At 34.0% G+C, this 24,117-nt stretch overlaps 1 protein-coding gene across 1 annotated transcript in view; it reads right to left on the bottom strand.

The window, feature by feature from the left end:
• LOC136031509 (uncharacterized) overlaps nt 1-24,117 on the bottom strand; it is a 305,780-nt gene that overhangs the window by 200,470 nt on the left and 81,193 nt on the right. The window contains exons 15-19 of the mRNA XM_065711175.1: nt 22,066-22,233; nt 17,739-17,852; nt 15,348-15,532; nt 11,305-11,487; nt 2,471-2,615 (exon numbers count right to left, since the gene is read on the bottom strand). Coding sequence (XP_065567247.1) covers nt 2,471-2,615; nt 11,305-11,487; nt 15,348-15,532; nt 17,739-17,852; nt 22,066-22,233 — 795 coding nt within the window. The remainder of the gene's footprint in view (nt 1-2,470; nt 2,616-11,304; nt 11,488-15,347; nt 15,533-17,738; nt 17,853-22,065; nt 22,234-24,117) is intronic.

Genomic DNA, 24,117 nt, shown 5'->3' with positions numbered 1-24,117 from the left:
AGATCCGGTCGGGATTTAAAATAAGAGCTCTAAGACACAATATCATTCCAAACATCAAATTTCATTAAGATCCAAATACCCGCTGATAAGTTAAAAATACTTCATTTTTTCTATTTTTTGCGAATTAACCGGGCCCCCACTCCCCCCCCAGATGGTCAAATCGGGAAAACGACTATTTCTAATTTAATCTGGTCCGGTCCCTGATACGCTTGCCAAATTTCATCGTCCTAGCTTACCTGGAAGTGCCTAAAGTAGCAAAACCGGGACCGACAGACAGACCGACAGACCGACAGAATTGGCGACTGCTATATGTCACTTGGTTAATACCAAGTGCCATAAAAATTCAAAACCTTAAAAAAGAAAGCCATAAGTTTGAAGCTAAGTAGATATCGTTTTTAAAAATAGGACTTTATTTAATAATCAAATATCCTTGAAAAGACTCCAAAATGAAAAGACAGCAAATTGTCTGCGGTTAGAAGACAAGCGACAATAAGAATCCATATTTAGATACCTGCCGGGTCCCGGCGGCGGGTAATCGCAAAAATATTTGTATATATTTTTGCAAGGGATTAGAAAAATTCAAAACCTTAAAAAAGAAAGCCATATGTTTGAAGCTAAGTAGATATCGTTTTTAAAAATATGACTTCATTTAATGATCAAATATCCTTGAAAAGACTCCAAAATGAAAAGACAGCAAATTGTCTGCGGTTAGAAGACAAGCGACAATAAGAATCCATATTTAGAAACCTGCCGCGTGCCGGGTCCCGGCGGCGGGTAATCGCAAAACTATTTGTATATATTTTTGCAAGGGATTAGAAAAATTCAAAACCTTAAAAAAGAAAGCCATAAGTTTGAAGCTAAGTAGATATCGTTTTTAAAAATAGGACTTCATTTAATAATCAAATATCCTTGAAAAGACTCCAAAATGAAAATACAGCAAATTGTCTGCGGTTAGAAGACAAGCGACAATAGGAATCCATACATAGAAGCCTGCCGCGTGCCGGGTCCCGGCGGCTGGTAATCGCAAAAGTATTTGTATATATTTTTGCAAGGGATTAAAAAAATTCAAAACCTTAAAAAAGAAAACCATAAGTTTGAAGCTTAGTAGATATCGTTGTTAAAAATCAGACTTGCTTTAACAATCAAATAATTTTGAAAAGAATCAGTAGGAAAATACAGCAATTTGTCTCAAATTGTCTGCAGTTAGAAGACAAGCATATATATATATATATATATATATATATATATATATATATATATATATATATATATATATATATATATATATATATATATATATCTATATATATATATATATATATATATATATATATATATATATATATATATATATACATATATATACATATATATATATATATATATATATATATATATATATATATATATATATATATATATATATATATATATATATATATATACATATATATATATATATATATATATATATATATATATATATATATATATATATATATATATATATATATAATATATATATATATATATATATATATATATATATATATATATATATATATATATATATATATATATATATATATATATATATATATATATATATATATATATATATATATATATATATATATATATATATATATATATATATATATATATATATATATATATATATATATATATATATATATATATATATATCATTTTTATACATTTTATATATTAGAAACTTTATAATTAAAAATAAATATTTTCTAATTTTTTTTAATTGTTCCCTTGAGCCCGTTAAATGCCTTCACATTCATATGTTTGGTTAAAATAATGAGTTTAGCTTGATGCACGAGGTCATGAAGGTGATTACTCCTATCTCGAAAGCTACTGATTTCATGGCAATTTTATATTTGAGGGGCTAAAAGCGATATTCGGAATTATTAATATTTCAATATTATACCTAAATCAAAATCTTCAGCAATCCCAGTAGCCTTGCTACAATAATTTACCGAATTATTTATTTCAAAGTAGCTTTCGTGGCCTTTGATAAGAGCATAAACTAAATGTTGCTGTCTCTTATAAACCTAGCGCTAGGATATTTTAATAAAAGCACAATTATATAACAAAAACAGCACAAATGAATCGTTGAATTGGTTATTTCTACAAAGTAATGGCATTAATTTACTCTTTTCCTGGTTTCAACTAAATTAGCAGCAGGGGGTAGAATATGTGACTGCTTGTAAAAGAGAAACTGCCCAAAACACGATACAACGCTGTCATCCGGTGACAATTAAAAGGAGATAGCAAAATAATTCTCAAGCTCCGGCTTATGGGGTAAAAAAAAATCCATAAAGGCAAAAACACAGCCTACAAATTTATTTCGAGGATGGGAGAGGGGAGGACAGATATCGACGACGTCAAGTTTTAGGGACATAAAAGGTTTTCCATTGGAAATGACTAAGTTGAGTCTCACCGATGGCTGAGCATCCACGCACAGTTTGAGACCCCATTTCCATTTATCTTTGAGCCCAACGCATCCTGTATATTCAGATTTTCCAGGACTAGTTGGCATTTTCGTTTGAATAATTTTGCCGTAATGAACTATAGCAGCTTCATTCCTGAAAGAAGAAAAAACTATTTACTTATAGAAATTAGGCTAACGATTCTTTCAGAACGACCCCTGAAACACAAGGGCCATTTAATTAAAGTAGTAAGCTTTTTTAAAGTACTAAAAAACTTTAGCGGGAAGAGGATGTATTGAGGAGGGGTGCTTTCCTCTGATCTTAGATTAAACATTTATTACGTGGAATAGTTTCTAAACAAAAGTACAGGCGAATCGTAAAAAATAAAAGATATTATAGGCCAAATCGAGAAAAAAAAATCAAAATTCGGGAACAAGACGGGCCCCAAGCTTTATATATATATAATAATAATAATATTTATTTCTAACCCACTTACATCAAAAAGATAAATAGTGGAGTAAAAACTTGAAGAAAAACGGAAAACAAATAACAAATAAAAAAACAAATAACAAAAAAACGAGAGTCAACAATAGACATTAATCATACAAACGGATCAGACCGTGGTGAGGCGACAAACGCCGATACGCCGTTTCTGAGAGCTTTTTGTGTAGATCAGTCAGCTTCTCAGTAATGTTCGGAAGATGGAACTTTTTGATTATCTTTCGATTCTTATACCACAGAGGAAGATAGAGAAGAAATTTACAGAAACGGAAATAAGAGGATCGAATATCGCTAATGTCTTTTTTCTTAAATATAGGGTAAAGCCCAGAAAGATAAAGAACAGAATGATTGAAAAAAGTAGAATAAAGCTTACCAAGGACAATACGATTGTATTTCCCTCGATTGGCTACAATTTTAGAGTAACCAATCTGGATTTTCACTCTAGCATCCCAGACAGCACGCTCCCGAAGAGTTTTAAGATTTTTTGTAAGTGTAATACCCAACCACCGGATCGAATCTACATGAGGGATAGAAAAATTTTGAAAATTAGAGGCCTAGGAGAAGAGGGAACATTGAAAGAAAGATACTCACATTTATCAACATTAAGCGAAAGACCGATTTTAGTAAAAGAAGAAGAAACTTTATGAACCATCTGCGATAGACTGAGTTTAGACCGGCTAATTAGAAGAATGTCATCAGCATAAGCAAGGTAAGAAATATCACTCAAACCAACAAAACACATAGAAGAAATATTCTCAAGAATACCAGAGATACAAAATTTGAAAATACTAGGAGATAACACTCCACCCTGCCGTACGCCCCGACGAACAAGAACATTAGAAGATGAAAGGGCACCATTAGTTTTAATTCGAAGATAAGAATTACTATACCAAAACTTTAGAAGAAAAATAACTGAAAGGTTAATACCGTGACTATAAAGAGAGTAAAGAGCCTGACTATGTACAACACTATCAAAAGCCTTAGAAAGATCAAGAGCACAAATATGAAGACCATACCCTTTAGCCGAAGCATCTTTAAGAAGGAAAGCAAGAGCACGGTGAGCGTGCTGGCACCCGATGCCAGACCGAAAACCAAACTGATTCTCCCCGAAATTAGCATTCATACTTATGAAAGGAAGTAGGATGTGTTCAAGGATTTTACTAAAATTACAAGCAACCGTGATAGGCCTGTAAGAAGAACAATCCAAAGGAGTCTTACCTCGTTTAAGTACAGAAGTGACAGTTCCACACAAAAAGCTGTCAGGAACGAGGGAACAACAAAGGCACATTTGGAAAAACAACTGTAAATGGAAAAACAAAGACGGGCAATTTATTTTTAGATGACAAGCACTGATACCGTCAATATCAAGAGAACTTGATTTCAATTTCTTAACAGATGCAATTACAGCGTCAACTGAAACGGGAATAACTTGTGCCTGAGTCAGGGAAGGCGGGAGAACCGAATCAAGCAGTTTCGAATAAAGCGCGTGCACTGCATAATTCAATTTGGAAAATATAACTGAATAGTGGTCAGACCATGCAGAAGGCGTAATGGGGCAATTAGGATTTGCCGAGTTATTTAAATTAGCTGAATTAATCACTTTGTCCCATTCTTTCTTATTGGTAGGATATTCTAACCCTTTGTAACGGCTCGATCGCAGACATTTCTTAAACTCACGCTTAGTTTTTTGTTTTATTTCAAACACATTCCCAGCTAATGGTCGACCGTTAGCAACCCATATACGCAGCCACAATTTGGCTTTATTTTTCACACTTTTCAGCTCAGGGTCACACGACCAGATTGGTTTCCTTGTACTTTTCCTCACTCGCTCTTGAGGGACAGCAACCTCCTCAGCGCGTTTTAAACACCACACGATTTGGTTGTAATAATGATTCAGATCGTAATTACTTTTAGTAGGACTAACACTCAGCTGGAGTAGATGAAAAGGTACACGTAAAGAACCAAGGAGAATGGCCAGGGTTGAAATATATAATGGCATATTAACATTTTTCCAATTACTCCGCACAAACCATTTAGAGGCAGGAGCACAAGCCTGGTCAGTACTATCTTTTCTAATCGAAAAGCTAAGCGATAAAGGAAGGTGATCAATATCTTGCTCATCTTCGTGGACATGCACTGTAGAAGATGTAATGAACGGGGAACAAATCACGTGATCAATATCCGATAAGCTGCCGGAATTATGCACATACGAGAAGGGTAGATCCTTCGCAATTATTCTGTAATCAGGGAGACAATCAAGTAGGTTCACAGTACGAGCAGAATCACGTTTTACATCAGTGTTCATATCTCCAATAATAATAAATTCGTACCCATTTTTGCTTATACTTTGAAGGAGAGTTTTCAAACTAGAGCATGCTTTGGAGAATTTATTAAGCGATGTCATATTCTTCCCATCGTGAGGCAGGTAAGTGTTTATCAATACGGTTTTACCAAGTCTTATAGCCAATAAATGTTCATCAGAGAAATAGCATGACGGGGACAGAAAGCTGAGCTTTTGTTTTATAATACATGCTAAACCCCCTGAAGGCCTTCCAAAAGTAGATTTAGCATTTGTTGTGAAAACAAAGTGGGCGGAACTGCGGCGCAGGAAATTAACACTCGTTGCGGCCAAAAGATGTTCCTGAAAGCATACAATGTCAAACTTACTGTACAGTTCATCAATGGTCAGGTCCTTGTTTTTTGTCCCATTAATATTGAAGGACACGAGTGATACTGATTCAGACATTAGTTTGTTTTCGGTAACTTGCGACTGACAATTGCTTTCAATTTAGGGCAAGTGAGGCTAAACGAAACATGATCACCTCCACAGTTTGCGCACTTAGGTGACAAATTGCAAGGCGAGTCTCTATCTGAAACATGAGGACCGGCACATCGCGCACATTTTGGTGTAACACTGGGACAAGACGACTGGAGATGGTCAGGGGATCGGCAATTGTTACAGCACCGGGGAATCGCTTTGAACTCATAAACACTTAGGATTTCGTATCCAACTTTGAGACCATATCTAAATGCTTCGACTCTTGATGTTGCATCAGAGAATTCAAGTTTTACTGCAAGCGATTTCCCTAGCCTAGAGGCACCAGAAACACCAGGGCACGATATCAGGTGGGACAGTTCAAAATCAGGCGGGATTCCCTTCAGGAGTCCGTAAAACTTCTTGGTTAGAACTTTCGCAGAAGAGCCAGTAAACGCACTAGTCACCGATAAGCGGAAATCTTCAGCAACTGACTTATCTATATTGATAAACAGTTTGTCACGAACAGGGCGAATGCTAGTGATTGATTCGTGTCCATCGATCTGATCTATCAGATCTTTTCGTTTTATTGGGTCCGAAAGGGTAGATGGAAGGTTCGACACAACAATAGTAGCATGCGAGTCGGGAATTGCAGGTTTCGGCAGTTGCGGGTAATTCAGTTCATAAGCATCCAGCTTGGTGGCAACAACCTTGAGTAGTTGTTCCACGCGATTCACCTTTGTTGACAGCCTAGAATACGCAACTGCGGGCAAAACCGGGACCTCGGTTGGAGACTTGATCACATAAATCGGAGTTGATACCTCCTCAGAGTCCAGTTTCTTAATAAAATCAAGAATATCTTTCACATTGTTCGCAGAAGCTTTCGCACCGATGCGCCGGGGGCAATTATCATTTGGCGCAACCTTCGCCCAAAATTCGCTTTTCGCATCAGCAATAACACCGCATTCAAAAAAGTCTATTGCGTGTTGAATAATAGTAGCTTCTTCAATACCTTCTTCCCAGTTGTTTTGCAAAAAGTTCATTACCGGGCAATGCACATACTCTCTGTTATCCATTATCCTTTACTGGGAAAAACCAGTCAAACTGGTCAAAGAGCACTACTGATTCATACTTATGCGTCACTATAATCCCTATTGCGAAATTTTGATTTTCTTCACAAAAAACTTACTGGATTAATAATGTCCATGCAATATCCAATTTAGATGTTGACACTTTTCTTTTTTAAGAGATCAGTTGAGTCTTTATAGGAATAGCGATGATTTATATCCTTTTTATAAATAATTTTTCTGAATTTATCGGAAAATTCATTACAAATGAAACCATCCACACAGACAAAGCATATTCATAATAACGTCTGTCAGAGTATCTAAATGCAAAGAGATAGAAGAAAGTTACATTAAAAATTATTGAAGAGCTTAAGAAGGGAAAGGGGGAAAGGAATGGGGAGGAATAAATTTGGTTGTTAAGGATATTAGAAACATAGGAATCTCTTCTATAGCCGCAAGACGTATTTACCCCAAGAATTTTTATACTTATCACAGTCATATTGTGTCGTCGGGTATGAGGAAATTAAAAATGAGTATTATAGACTTAGAAGAGCTTACTCTTTCACTTAAAGTAAAAACTCCTCAATCAAAATTTTCAACAATTTACTAGGGTCGCTTTTGATAAGATTATAAAAAATTTGCAGGATAGACAAATCATTCGCAAATTTTGACATGTCGGGAGGTTTAATCCCAACCGGTTTGGGAAAATTTGACAGGTTGGGAAATGTTTTCGCCATTACCAGAACCAAAAGTAAACCCTAAAGATCAAGATAAGACAGATTTTTATATTCATAACATTTTTTAAAATCCAACCATTTCCTGTCAACAAATAACAAAAGAATTTAATATATTACTAACAAACGATTTCGAATTCATTTAAAAGTTTAGACAAAAAGAACTGGCGATCAACTAAATCAAAAGCCTGTTAAAAAATAAACAGATATTAGAACAAACCAAACGATCAGTTCCTCTAGACTTTTTAGAATCATGTGGATTAGATAAACAAGATAGTTTGTTGCCGGGCATTGACGAGCTCTTAGGATTAACCGTTATGATTAAAATTTGCTTTCATCCATTCCCAAAGGAAACTATGAGAGTCCTAATGATGTAGAAGGAAAAGTAGTTGTTCATATAGTGCAAAGGTGAGTATCTTATCCCCTCCGTTTTTACTAAGATAATTTATGTGGTTTACATTTGGAAACACAGTTTAGAGTCCTTAGACCTTTTCCATAAACATTTAAATAGTTTTGATAAAAATGTAAAATTTACAGTGGAGTTTGCAGAAAATGACAAACTACCTTTTCTTGATATCCTATAGATTAAAAGTGATTTCCATTTACTGTTCTCAATATATAGAAAGCCTACACACAGTGATATGTATTTGAAATTTCATTTGTGCCACCCTATTTCAGTGAAACGAGGCGTTGTGATTGCACTGGTGGATAGAGCTTTCAGAATTTGTTCCCAGGAGTTTTTATATTCTGAATTGTTGTATTTGAGGGATATTTTATTTTGTAATAGTTACCCGATTGAATTCATTGATAAAATAATAAAAATAGACGCATTAAACATAACATTAGGGTTATTGGAGTTTCACATCGTACAGATTTAAATATGCCAAAAAGTTTCATTTATTTGCCTTATGTACCAATTTTGGGAGAGATGCTTAAACGAATTTTGCGTAAACATAACATTGATACTTGTTTCCAATCAATGAAACCGTTAGGCAGTTTCCTTAATTCTGGGAAGGATTTAATACGGGAGGATTTAGTTAGTGGGGTGTATAAAATTCCTTCTTCTCGTGGAAAATTTTATATTGGTAAAACTCACCAACCATTTATTGAAAGATCTATTGAGCATAGCAACTCAATAGAAAAAACCCTACAATTAAAAAAAAACTCCTGAAACTTTTGTGGAACAGTGGGCGAGGGAGGCTATAGAAATTAAAAAAAACATATGTTTGCTAATCTTTCAATAAACAAAGACATGGGAAATTTAAATATTGACCCAATTTATGATTATCTTTTGAAAAATGAACCGATAGTCAATAAGGAAATTAAAATTTTTACATTATAACCAGGGTACAAGATTAATTACGCGACCAAAAAGAGTTGCTTCAATAGTAGCTAACTACTACTACTACTATTAATAACTCACTGCAGCACCAAGCCGACTGAGGCTAACACAGCTGCGCACGCTCCTCCTCCAGCCTAATCTATTCAAGGCCTCCCTCTTTACACCCTCCCAGGAAGTTCCCATTTCCTTTAAACCTTTATTTATGACATCCTTCCAACCCAGACGAGGCCGACCTGCTTTCCGTGTAGCCCCAGACGGTTGGACAAAAAGGAAAGTTTTCGACAATCTGTCATCTTTCATCCGCAGAACGTGGCCTAGCCATCTCAACCTTTCTTTCATTATAGCCCTAAAAAGCGGGATTACACCACATTTTTCGTACAACCTACTGTTTGAAATACAGTCAGTCAGCCGGGTACCCAGAACGATCCGTAGGCAATTTCTCTGGAAAACATCTAGTAAATTTTCGTCCGCTTTTCGGAGCGCCAATGCTTCAGAGCCATATTTGACCACTGTCATCACTGTGGCTTCCAAAACTCTAATCTTGGTTTGCAGACTTACCTTCCTATTCTTCCAAATTTTTTTTACTGTGAAAAAACACCCTGAGCCTTAGCTATTCTACTTTTAACATCTTCACTGCTCCCACCATCTTTACTAATAATACTACCAAGGTAACTGAAGCTCCCAACCTTATCAATCTTTTCGTTACCTAATGTCACCTGTTCATCTTCACTTATTCCTAGCTTTAGTGACTTAGTCTTCTTAACAATAATTTTCAAACTTATTCTAGCACCCTGAACTCGCAAAACCTTTAAAAATTCATTCATTTTGCTCACATTTTCACCTAATATGTTTAAATCATCAGCGTAATCTAAGTCCATCATCAGCGTAATCTAAGTCCAGGATCGTTTATCCTCCCCATTGATTCCATGGTCTCCAATTGCCTTTCCGGTGCTCCTTAAGACAAAGTCCATCAAAATGATCCATATAAAGGGGGATAGAACACAGCCCTGCTTAACTCCTGATTTAATACAAAACCAGTTGCTAACCTTATTTCTTACCTTAACCGCAGCAGTATTATTCTCGTAGATAGCACAAATCACTTTAATGTATTTGTCTGGTATACCATATAAGGATAAGACCTTTGCTAACGCTCTTCTATCAACAGAATCGAAAGCTTACTCATAATCGATAAAACTTAGGACCAAAGGAGTTTGACAACGAAGGGACTTCTCAATTATTAACCTAAGAGTAAAAACTTGGTCGACACATCCTCTGCCTAAAACTGCACTATTCTTCCCTTAAAACTTTGTCTAAAGCATCTCTCAGTCTAAAAAGTTTCATATTACTCAGTAATTTGCTACCTACAGAGACCAGACTAATGCCTCGACAATTGCGACACTCACTTTTGTAACCTTTCTTTACAGTGGTTTAATTAAGGTTTTCCTAACATCATTAGATACTTCCCCTTTTTCAAAAATCATATTCATAGCTTCAGTAGCTTATTTCTAACCTCAGAGCCACCATATTTAAGAAACTCATTAATCACACTATCAGGACCTGGAGCCTTATTATTTTTTAATCCTTTTAGTACTGTCACTAATTCTTCCTCACGAAGCAGTGTGAGGGGCACAAGGGGGTTGAGAATGCTAATAGGCCATAGAGACACGGAAGCAAGACGCTTTATAATTGAACTGAATTGATTATTAGGATCGTTGGTTATCTTAGTCCGGGAGTCTGGTAAAATGAAATCAAAACTTAAATTTCACTGTACACATTTTTGTGTTATTGGGCTTCTATTTTTTATAGCTAGAAAAAGTATTCTTTGCATTTTATTTATAGTGAAGAGAAACTGCACGTTTTTTCTTGTGAATACTTTTACGGAAATAATTTACTTCTGAAAAAAGTTCTGCTAAACAAGTTTTATTTTTCGCCATAATGTTTGCGAAGAATCATTAGTCTGGAAATCAGAGCAATTAAAGAATCATTAGGTCGTGCTATTAGAATTTTTTTTTTTGGGGGGGGGGGTGAGGGGGGGAATGAAGTACCCAATTAATTAAGTAACCAATTAATTAAGTAACCAATTAATTAAGTAACCAATTAATTAAGTAACCAATAAGTTTGAATATCATTAGCATAATAGGTGGGAGTCTTCTCCCAACTTTCAATTCTGATTCAACACCAAAAAAGGAAGTATCAAATTAGTGAGTATTCCGTAAGCATGTTCAAGAATATCAAGGAACGATTCATTTAGGCAAAATGGTATATTAGCAGACTAAAATGATGACCTCCTTCAATAAAAGGAAATGGCTGGAAAGGTCAATAAAAGTGTTAAACTTAAATTAAGAATTTATACAGAATTTATGAGATTATAATTTGTATGTAAAAAAATAAATTTATAAAATAATTAAAATTACGAAAATTTAAAATAATGATACATCAGCAATACCTCATTTCTAGCAGTTTGACAGTATCGTCTGGAAAAGAGAACTTGAAATCTATGTCGTTCCAGCTATTCATCAGCAGATGACCTTCAGTTCGAACATGTGACTCAAGTGATAACGTGTGAGATGCGCCGCTGTCAACAAACGGTAGATTTATTTTCATTTGAGCTGTCAATGGTAACTGAAACCTGAAAAACAAATTTTTTATAAGAACTGAAACCATATTGAGACCATAAAAACCTGATTATAATTTTTTATTCATATACATTTAGATTTTGTTGCATCCACCAGAACCACATATCGTATAAATCAAGACAGTTGAGTTGTGTTGCGTTTAAGATTGTGTTGCATCAACCAGAACCACATATATAAATCAAGATACTTGAGTTGTATTTAGTGTTTTTTTTTCTTCTGTTGAATATACGCTTTAGGAAATTACTGTCGTTTTTAAACGTTTTTAATAGGTCGTTTTTATAGGGTCGTTTTTATAGGGTCGTTTTTAATAGGAAAAAATTGATCTCTCTAGCCAATAACACATTTCGGTCTAGAAAACAATTCGGTTTCTGTTAAGTCCCGTGCCCTACAACCTCTAAAAAAAATTCTAGTTTCCTTCATATTATCCATGTCTTTTTATGATTTCCATTTTATTTAATTTCCATTCCCCCGCCCTTCCTTGAAAGCCGGTAACACAAGTAGTGAGCGTCAAGACTTACGAATGCATTTTGTCTATTAGGATGTACATGTACTCCTGAATTTGAACAAGAAAGCATCATCTTTGAATTAAGAATATCAATTTTAAACCCAATTTACAAAAGGCAAAACGCGGCAATGCTAACTAAACTGTTTAGAAGTCAACCTATGAAGTTCACTTTTTAAAATTTATTTTAAGATTAGCACCAAAGCCTGTATTTATTTTCAGCGATACAGGCTTTGGTGCAACAATATTTTCAGCGATACAGGCTTTGGTGCAACAATAATTAAAATTCTTCATAAAAACAAGGATTAATTTTTTTTTTAAGTTTCTCTCTCTCCTCTCACGCTCTCTTCCTTTGTCCAAACTATCAAGGAGGTATTTACATTCCACTTGGAAAATATTATTAAAGGACCGCTTACAATGTTATTTCTTCCCTGTCACCATACGTTTACTGACCTTCTCTTGGGCCACCTTGCCCAAAGTCAACGTTTTCCGAACCGGTTCCTGATATGCATATTACTCGGATTTTAAGAGTTTACAAAATTTATCCACACTTGTCCCTGGTACTATTCCTACAAAGAAAGTTTTTTCCCTAAGAAGATATATTAGCCTTTAATTTGATCATGGCATATTCTCACATAATCTTTGGCAAGCTCGAGTTATAGTGTTAAATATATATAAGCCACGAAATGATCCAGCTTATTATCGGCCAATTTATCTGCTCTCTGTTTTTTTAAAAGAAAATTTTTAAAAGGTGATGATTTCTCATACATAAGTTTCCCGATTTTTTTTCATGATGTCCGTTTTAGTTTTCGATAGAAACAATCTACAAACATACTTGTGCAAGAATTTTGAATTTTTTGCAACAAATTCTGGACACACTAAACACTAAACAAAACACTAATTCTGGAAACACCCAAGAAAACACTAAAAACTATTTTGAATTTTCTAAACTAAATTCTGGATTTATTCACGTCGCTTTATTTTCGGATGTTTGCAAAGAATTTGAATCTTTAACACGTTACATTATTCTGTGGAGGTTACGCCCTTTTTTGTATTTTAAGGGGATGTGCTCTTTTTTTCAAGTCTTTTTCTATGGTAGGATTGTCACAACTGAACCACTTTCTGTTCACCTTCAGAAATCGGTCATGGTGACCCTCAGGGATCAATTCTACGGCAACTCTCGCTTTTTATTTATTGATACTCTTATTTTTGCAGCTAAAAATGACAATCTTGCAATTATTTGTCGTATTTGTCATCCTGATAATATCTATGATCATAATAGCAATCCACTATTTGATGGAAATCCTGTTAATTTTTTTTTTAAGTATAGCACTGATGAACTAGAGGGATAACGAAGTCTGAGGTTCGCTCAAATTCAGTTAATATATGTGAGAGAGTTGGACTTAAACTGTTTGATCCACGATGCTTTTAAGTCAAGCCTCCAATATGTTCCCAAAGAATTGTTGAAGCCTTTTTTCAGTTTTCAAAAATTTATTCCCTAAGTTGTACTGTAATTAGACCAAGGAACATTTCGTTTTACACTACTTTGATCAGTTAGACAATTTCAATTACCAAGGGTTACTTTAAACATCGTTCATTACTCAGAACGGTTTAATTTGGTAGAAAAATGTCATTAGGTTTTCTTTTTGAATAATTTAATAAATAAAGTTTCAGCTTTTGACTCTACTTAAGGAATAGCTACGAACCACGATAACGTCAAGAACAGTTATTTTATTAGTAACTCAACTATTTGAACATACAATATCCAAATTTAGTGCACAGCTCAAAGACGTTAATATTTACCGTCATTAATTTATATAAAGGAAGGGCTACATTTTCGTCACTAGCTTACATCTTAAGGGCTTTTTATCTTAAGCTCAAAGACATTAATATCTACCACCATATCTGCACACAATGATGGGATTTTGTTCAGAGTGCAAATAAGATAAGCCATGAGTTCTATTATTATTATTTTTCTTCAAAAATAATTTGTTTCATCACCTTATTTCATCCAATGTTCGGAGGGTAAACCTCATGATAAAACAAATTTATTACTAACATAATATTTCCAACATCTTTCGCGAACGATCAGGGGAACCCACTGTGTTTTTGTGATGGTCGTTTTTTTTACCTTACAACTTGCTAAATATTCAATGAAAAGAGATATAGAACAAGAAGAGAGTTTTTTCTAAGAAACATAGGTGCTGTTATGTGGAATGAACTTTTAGATTGTGCAAGAATGGATACTAGCCTTACATAAAAATAGCTAAATCACATTTTTTTAAAGAAGAAATTTTGACCAAAGGTCAAACTGAGAAAGAGGGCCAGACTGTCTCTATGAGAGGCAAAGCTAGTATAACTTATTCAGAGTTGCAGAAAAACGATAAATCTAATTTCTTCTTTTCTTCCTTTATTAAGGAGTGAAAAAGTGATCTAGTGGATTCTTGGTGGCTAGATTTTTATGGATACAATCAGCAATTTTTTTTTCTTTTAACCTTAAAGTGACCATTAATGGCAAATCGTATGTTGGTAAAGCGTTTATTTCTTTTGGAGAAATTAAACAAAAATACCCAAATGACATGTTAATTGGCGAAATTGACACCAAATATTGAAGCTTGTCAAGTGGCTGTCAAGCAACACAAATGCTTAATTTCTGTTTCTTGATTTAAATTTGTTTAATTTGTGTTTAATTGATTGTTTCTTCTTCTTCTTTTATTCTCAAGTTTTATACGGTCCTAGACCAAGAAAGTTATCCTTTTGTTCAATTTGTTAAGCAAGCACCCAAGCCGCAATAGGTTTTAAATATTTCCAATCTAAGCGAGTATGTGAATCTCTTGAACCATAACAAACATACTTAAGCCCATGAAATGAGTAATAAAAAAATCTTCATCCAATATTGAAGAATATTAAGAGTATATTATAAACAACCATTACTCCCCCCCCCCCAACATATTTCGGTGAGTACTTACACATTAATCATTCAATTTTCTTGTCAGACCACTATTTGCATAGAAAAGCTACTTGACTTATTGAAGGAGGAAAGTAATTTTATTAGCACCCAACTGCTGAACGATTTTTATGGATAGCCCCCCTCCCCCCGTCCTTGTCAGTTATTCCTATTAATACTATTGGGAACTACTCTTTCAAAATATAAGTTATAATAATGATAATTTTCTATTACATAAAATTTACTAATGCTTCTCCAACAAATTCTATACGTATACTCATTACTGCAAGAGTGCCACTGTTAAATTTGTAACTTTTATTTTATAGTGGTTAATATAATTGCAAAATTAAGTTAAGTTTTAATAAAAAAAAACAAAAAAAAAACGATAGAACTGCAAGAAATACCTTGTATCTAAGTTCCACTTGACATTTGCCTTACCATACTGGCTCAACTGACTTAGATCAGAACTAGTGGATGTTTGTGATTTGATTTTCAATTTCGCTGATGCTTTTATCTTCAAGGGCAGACCGCATATCGTAGGAAGAATAACTGATTCATCAAACAGTGGCTGATTCCGTGGAATAGAGGCCTGTATTTAGAGCAAAAATATTAAATTAACTAATTTATGAACAATAGGTGACCCAAAGAATTTAGTAAACTGAATAAAGAGGAAATCTTGCGATGCTTTAATATTAAATTAAAGCGTCCTAGCCCCAAATTGCGGCCTGGAAAAATCTGGAAAAGGTAAAGAGAAAGGTTGTGTGAATATACAGGACTACTGGCCCCTAGCCCCCTTCCACTTCCTGGCTGAAGGTCCATAAAAAGAGAAGGGATTGTAAAATATCCAACGCTGAATGCTTTACCTTTTTTTAAAATATCTTTTTCAAATATTTTTTTTTAAATAGGACTTAAAACAACAAGCATCACCAATAGCGCAGCTTTTCAGAGCAAAACTACAAAATATAAAAACGAACTTGAATATAATTTTATTTTAGCGTATCAAAAATTGGATTGCAATGAAGATTCAAAAGTAAACGCAAAAAAAGAAAAGCAAAACGAAAAAAGCAAAAATCAGGTGAAAATAAAAATGCAAACATTTAGACAAAACCTCTAGTTTGTTCATTTCGGCGCAAAAGTGAGCCTTTCATCTTTTGCCTAATGCATTAAAGAAAAAAAAATGAACAAACAAGATGAAACAACTTACAACTCACTATAGCACTAATTTACCTGAAGCCAACATAACTGCACACACTCCTCCTCCATCCCAATCTGTTCAAAACTTTACTTTTTGCTCCTCCAACGAAGTTACGATTTCGTTCGAAACCCTTTTTAGTGACCTATTCCTACCTATTCAGGGATGACCTGTTTCTGATTTGGCACAAATTGGATGGCCAAAGAGCAAAATCATTAGCAACGTGTCATCCTTCAACCGTAAAACGTGCACTACCCGTCTTAAAACTTTCTTTCATTACACCCTAGCAAGTGGGATCAAACCATATTTTTACCAGATTATTGTTTTTTATACGGTCAGTAAACGAGTATCTCAAACTATCTTTAGATAATTCCTTTGGAAAATTTTTAATAAATTTTTCTCAGACACTCGAAACGCCCACACTTACACCCATACTTGACAACGGTTATGACAGAGACTTCCAACACTCTAACCCTAGTCAACTTATCTTCAAATTCTTTACTTTGAACCTTTTCAACTTATTCAATTCTTAACTACGCAGAGTACCCTGCTCCCTAACCCTTCACGTAAAAAAAACTGATAAGAATCTTGTGTGGCAAGCAGTTTAGTTTTATTTTCAACTCGGCATTAATTCTATTAACATTTCTGCCTTTTCAAGTCAATCTTTTCAAATTTAAAATAATTTCAATTGCTTTACAATTGTTTGCTTAAATTGCTTAAAAATCTTTTACTGCATCCACCATCTTTATAAATACTACCCAGGGAAATGAAGCTATCAGCCGGATCGATTATCTCGTTACTTTATTCCTGGTGTTAGCGACTGAGTCTTCTCAGCATTATTTTTTATACCTATTCTTCTACCCTGAACTCCTAAAACCTCCAAAGAATCAAAACATCCAAAAATATCTTCGAAAAGACTGTAGTCTGAAAAGACATTAACTTGCTTAAAGAAAAAAAAACTGGCAATTGCAAAAATATTTGTATATATTTTGACAAGGGATGACAACAATTCAAAAACCATTAAAAAAAAACCAAAAGCTTGAAACTTAGCAGAAATCGTTGATAGAAATTGGACTTGCTTGAATAATATAATAACTGCACCTAGAGGACAAGCGACAAGGAGAATATATATATATATATATATATATATATATATATATATATATATATATATATATATATATATATATATATATATATATATATATATATATATATATATATATATATATATATATATATATATATATATATATATATATATATATATATATATATATATATATATATATATATATATATATATATATATATATATATATATATATATATATATATATATATGAAACAACCAATGAATGCATGAAACAACTCTATACAGAAAAAATTTAGAAAATTATGGGGCAGATCCTAAGATCATTGAGATTTCACGGGACAGAGGGAAAAGAATAAAGACTTAAAACCAGGCTAAGTTTTCGTGATACCAGAGCTAATTTTTCTTTATCAGTATTAAAGATATTCAGCATCTATGCATACCGTACATAGTCAACCATTGTTGTTTCCTATAATGTTGTTTCAGGAAACTTGTATTCGGAGTACTTACCGCATTAATGTTCCCCAACGGATTAATATTTTGTAAAACATCAGTGAAACTTCTGGGATTATCTATTACTTTGAATGTTTGTTCCTTGCCAAATGACCTAGTTAACAGGGTGAGCTGTAAAACAAAAGCAAAGGTGAAAAAATAATTTTATACACATAAACACTGATTAAAACTATGATTGATTGATACTTAATGTAGCTACAAAGTTATAAATGCTGGTCATTCAAACTTTTCAATCAGGGAAATTTATTATCAAAGGGGACGCTTTTTTCAGCAGAGATAGCGCAAATCAGAGTTCATTTATTGAACAATCAATTTACAACAGAAAGACTCTATGACCAGGAAGGATCAGGAGGAAATAGCTCAAATGTAGTAAAAGACAAATAAACAATTAAGAACACTACCATAAGCTTAGATCTCTCTTTATATTCTGATTAACGTTAAAAGTTTCACGGTGAAGTTCAATTTTTATGCATTGCCGTCTTTAGACCATAATTTTAACATAGTTTAATGATGGGTAATTTTAAAAATAAACCTACGATGGGGCTTAACTGAAGTGGTTAACTCTGAATCTTCACTTAATCGAGCATTAAAACACTTGACAAGCAGTTTTAACCTTCCATGCTCCCAGGGAAGTTCATAAAAATGAGATTTTTTAGCAAAGATTTAAAAATGCCTATAAAATAGCACAATTACGATGGCCCTGTTTAACATACCCTCAAGAATTTTAGGCCATTTAATAAAGACAACTTTCCAGAACTTAACTTGGCCAGCTTCGTAACACAATGTACTTGCACAAATTCATAAGCACACTTTAAGACATAAGCAAACACCAAAATCGCTTACATTTTTCAGCAGAAAGTGCAGTACACTATAAGTATTTTTCTGGCCCCCTTTCTCTGTTTTTAATTTACTGAGCTAATCCGATTAGCATCTAGGAACCTCAAATACATTTTCGTACGTCAAGCATACAAAGTCCCTGATCAATATAACAAATAAGCTTTGCATTCCTAATAACTAGATGGTCATCTTCAATCGCGTTAATGACATAACCACTAAAGAAGAGCAAAAACTAACAGACAAAATAAAATTTCTACTCTCTTCAATAAATAATTTCACTCATTTTATCAGAAACTTACTGACTAATTGCGAGCATAATGACTGTTCTTTTTGCATCCTTGTTTGATTTTGTTTTAATTACTCTATTAGAACTTCTGAGAAAAACAGGGTATACAGATACAACCATACATGAAGGAATTTTTCCAGGGTTTGAATGGGAGGAGGGGAACAGGCATATACCATGAAAAACAGGGGTATTGTAGAAAAAATATAGAGACTCTTTGTTTTTAGGGGACGTACCGGGCAAAAACATAGTCAGCCTACTCCTTCGACATTTTTCGGACGAATATTTTCCAAGGTGCTTATGAGACGAACAGAAAGCTCACAAGTGTGAACAGCAAACACGTGCACAGGAATTATGTCAGTAAGCACGATATTTGAGACAAATTTAAGAAACGAACACCCTAAATAGACGAATTACGTCAAAATATAAAAGAAATTGTCGTGAACTGTCCTAGATTTCACGGAGAAGGCATTTCCCAGAGTTTTCGAAAAAAAATGAATCACAATCATGGTTCTGCCAAAGACTATTTACAGGAGAAAGAGCGAGAGAGAGAGTAAAAATGCAAAAGCAACATTCAAGGCTTACAATTCCCCCTATGCTTGGGAGGAAACTCATTGCTGCACCCTTTCAATTTCTACTTCACACAAAATAGCTAATACCAGAGGAAAATCAAAAGTTCGCTCGTAAGGAAATGTGGAGACTCAAATAAAAAAAAATAAATCATATAACCAAGCGATTCAAGTTTTGCGTTGTTTTTACTGGTTTAAAAATTGACAGAGCAAAAACAAGTAAATACAATAAGGGTAGCGAGGCATATTTATTCGGATCCTCTTTCAACCATTCACTTGAAAGTCGATACGACAGGCTAAAAAAGACAAAAATGGAACGATTGGGGCCTGAAAAATAAACCAACAGCAATAACATGAAGCACAGGATAGTCGCCTCTCTTTTCTCTTTATATTATGATGTATCTACTCTCTTTAAGAGAACAATAATTATGTATGAATATCCTTTTCGTGAAAAAGGATCAATAGCTTTTTCTGAAAATTGGCACACTGACCTAGCTTTGGCTTGATAAGACTATCTAGATATCACCAATTTCTAGAAATGCGTTGTTTTTTTGTTTGTTTTTTTTTCCAGGGATTATTGGAGCGAACATTTTTGGGCATCTATGACGCAAAGCGAAATTACGAGAATGACACAAAACGATATCTGCGATTAGAATCAGATAGAATCAGATGCGGTTAGATATCTGCGTTGATCAGTTTTGAATTAATCTGTTGAAAGTGTGAAGAAAAGGGCAGTATGAGAAAAACAAGTGATATTTGCTATTAGAAGACATGCGGGAGTGAGCATCACAGTGAAACATATATGAAAATAAAACACAACGAAATATGCGGTTAGAAGCCAAGCGACAGCAAGAATCTCAACGAATCACAAACGAAATGGTGCATGAGGAAATCCTTGGTTAGAAGACATGCGAAAACGAGCATCAATAATTGATAGCGTTTGAATAATTGAGTATCCTTCAGCTTCAAAGCAACCGTAGTGAAATATTCGATTAGTCGATAAAAAAAGGTCATCGCTGGAAGTGTTTGAAAAAATTTTCAAAAAAAAAATACATTTGTTGATCAAACAGTTCGTGGTGACGAACTGTAGTAACGAGCGAGCCGGCTCAATAGTAACCGAAAATATGAAAAACAGAATTTTGATACCAATATATTCATCAAATAAATCAGATTTTGACGCTGATTTTAAGTATATAAATTTCCTCAAATTCAGTCTTACATATCAAAAGTTAAGAGCCTGATAAAATTTGCCTCATTTATGAAAAAAGGATAAACACCCCTTAAAAGTCACAGAATCTTAATGAAAATCACACCATCACATTCAGCGGATGAGAAAACCCTTCAGTAGAAGTTTCAAGCTGCTATCTGCAAAAATGGGGAATTTTGTATTTTTTGCCAGAAGAAAGATAACGATGCGTATTTATTTGTTTATCTGTTGTTGTTTTTTTTTTTTTCCGCAGGAGTGATTGTACCGATCCAGTAGTCCTAGAATGTTGTAAGAGGGCTCATTCTAACGGAAATTAAAAGTTCTAGTGGCCTTTTTAAGTGAACAAAAAATTGAAGGGTTCCCATGCTCCTTTTTTCCCAAAGCAATCGAATCAAAAATTTCAAGATAGCCATTTTGTTCAGCAGTAAAAAAAAATCTAATAACTATGTCTTTGAGGACGATCAATCACCCACAGTCCCCAGGGGAAGGGCTGCAAGTTATGAACTTTGCCAATTGTTTACATATAGTATTGGTTATTGGGAAGTATACAGACGTTTTCAGGGGGATTTTTTCTGTAAGTGGGAAGTAGATTATGCGAGAGGATCTTTCCATGGAGGAATTTATCATGGAGAAGAGAATTTCTATGAAGGGGTCACTGAATTCTCCAGCATTACTTAAATAACAAGTGTTTTCAGCTGAAAGTAAGAAGTAACATTAAAACCTAAAACGAAGAGAAATTATTATGTATATGAGGGAGTTCGTCTCCTCCTCGATACCTCGCTCTTTACGCTAAAGTATCTTTAGGAATTTCAAAAGAGCTATTGTTCTAATTAAACGGCCTTTGTGATTCAGGGGTCATTATTAAACAATTGGAACAAAATTCGAACTTCAGTGTAAAGAGTGAGGTATTGACGATGGCGAATCCCATCATATACGTAATAAAAATATACAAATATAGAAGTTTATTGCTTAAGTTAATTTGTAAGCTACGTATATTTATTACTAATAAAAAGTTCTTAAAATAAAATTAAAAGTTCTAGTGGACTTTTCAAGTAGCCAAAAAAATTGGAGGACAACTATGCCCCCTACCCCACCCCTTTTTTCTCAAAATCGTCCGATCAAAACTTTGAAAAAGCCATTTAGCTAAAAAAAAAAAAATTTCAAATTTCATTTTAGTTATTCATGTACGGTGAGCCAAAATCAAAATCTAATTAATTCAAATACTTTCTGGAATTAAATAAAAAAAACAAGTTTTTTCAACTGAAAGTAAGGAGTGACACTAAAACTTAAAACGAACAGAAATTATCCTGTATATGAAAGGGGCTATCCCCTAATCAATGCCCCGCTGTTTACACTAAGGTTTGACTCTTTCTCACAACTCAACTTTTTAAAACAATAAAACACTTTAGCGTAAAGTGCATGCCTTACCTTAGGCATTGAAATTGTCTTCTCCCTTTTTTCATAGGCTTTGTCAATTTCTTCCAGATTGTATTCCTTATCCCATTTTGAGTACAAGCCTACTTCACTGGTTTTCTTGACCTTACCAAAGAGATATTCTCTGAATATACTTTCTAATCCTTCTGCTCTCATATAAAGCTGAAACGAACCAATATAGTGAGGGAGAGAAACTGACACACGTATCCTTAAAAATTTAAAAACAATACCTCATTAAAACAATACTCATTGAAAATTGTTATTCAACATCGTTTTTTATGCAAACGGCAATTGTATAATTGCTCAAGCTAAACTAAAACTTATATTTATGTTTATATATGTATGTGGGAGGAGCAGGGAAGAAATCAACTCTATGAGAAGGGGCCCAGGGAAACCAACATTTTCTATCTATTCAAAATAAATAACGTTAAAGCTATACATTTTTGGAAGAATAGTTATACACGTTAGGAAGAATAGAAAGATAAGTCTGCAAGTCAATTTGAATGTTGGAAGCTACAGTGATGAAAGTAGACAAATATGGTTCTGAAGAATGGGTGCTCTGACAAGCGGATAAAGATTTGCTAGATATTTCCAAGAAAAATTGCCAGCGGATTTTTCTGAGTACCCGGCTGACTAACCGTATTTCAACAGTAGGCTATACGAAAAGTGTGGTTGAATCCTGCTTTCTAGGGCTATAATGAGAGAAAGATAGAGACGGCTAGGCCACGATCAGCGGATGAAGGATGACAGATTGTCGAAGATTGTCCTTTTCGAACCACCGTCTAGGGCTAAACGGAAAGCAGTCGCCCGTGGTTAGGGTGGGAGGATGTCATATAGTAAGAATTTAAGGGAAATGGAAACTTCCTGTGAGAGTGCGAAGAGGAAAGCTTGGAATAGATTGGGATGAAGGAGGAGCATGCTTAGCTATGCTGGCCTGAGGAGGCTTGGTGCTGCAGTGGGTTGTTGTTAGTAGTTAAAGTGGTATTAGCATAACGTTAAATCATAATACTCAATATTATGATCTCAGAAGTCAAAATAAGTTTCTCAGACGTCACCAATCGGTACCCTACAGTAAGAATAGCTTAAAAGTCAATAGCCATGGCATTAATTTTTTAACTCGAAACCCTGAACTTTCACACTGTTTATTACTTACATTATTTACCAACTCCCTATTTAGTCAAATCATAATTCTATCTCAAAACGAAATATTTCTACCTTTTTCTGGTTATTATCCAATTAAATTAATATAGTTGTTTAAAATTAAATATTTTCAATTGATTTTATCTTATGGTCGTATATATAGAAACCATGTTGCCTTGAACAGCATCACAAAGAGCATTTAATTTTTAACGCAAATTAAACTTTATAAGCTTTGCCTAGACTAGTGCGCTGAAATTCAAACTTGGTTACTAGGGCTCAATTGTGAATGTTGTTAGCCTCTCTTATTATTATATATATCTGCAAGCTAATATTAGCCTATAATAGCCAAGAATACTAAAGTGGTATACCCTTATCTGGCTTGAACTGTCCAAATAATAAGAAAAAATTATATTTTTCTGGTAATCATGTTTCCGCTAGCAGAAAATTGTTTAGCTACATCACGTATTTTAATTTAAATCAGTACATTTGAGGAATATGAGCTCATAGTCCATTAACTGAGAAAATATATTCATGAGTTTACATAAACTCAATTCTATTATTCATATCAAAATAACTCGACTAAAAAAAAAGAATTCTACTCACTGTCATTTCGCAAAAATACGACCAACCTCCTGCTCACCCTCCAGCAAACAAAATAACATAATTCACTGCAAAAAATCCCAACAACATCAATAACTATTGTCAACTGAAGAATAGATGAGAAAAAAATAAATAAATATAAAATATAACTAGCAAAAATTGGGTTTATTTGAACCTAACAAAAGTCTTCTTATGTATTTTTTTTAAAGGCATCAATAGCATAGGACTCCCGAATCCCGACATGAATAGGGTTCCATGCAGGAGCCAAAGCAAGGGTCAGACAGGGCTGCAGGGTTGTATCCAGGA

This window comes from Artemia franciscana, chromosome 9 (assembly GCF_032884065.1).
Source record: "Artemia franciscana chromosome 9, ASM3288406v1, whole genome shotgun sequence".
NCBI classification, from domain to species: domain Eukaryota; kingdom Metazoa; phylum Arthropoda; class Branchiopoda; order Anostraca; family Artemiidae; genus Artemia; species Artemia franciscana.
The sequence above is the reverse complement of the archived record's forward strand: the minus strand, read 5'-3'. Positions and strand labels throughout refer to the sequence as shown.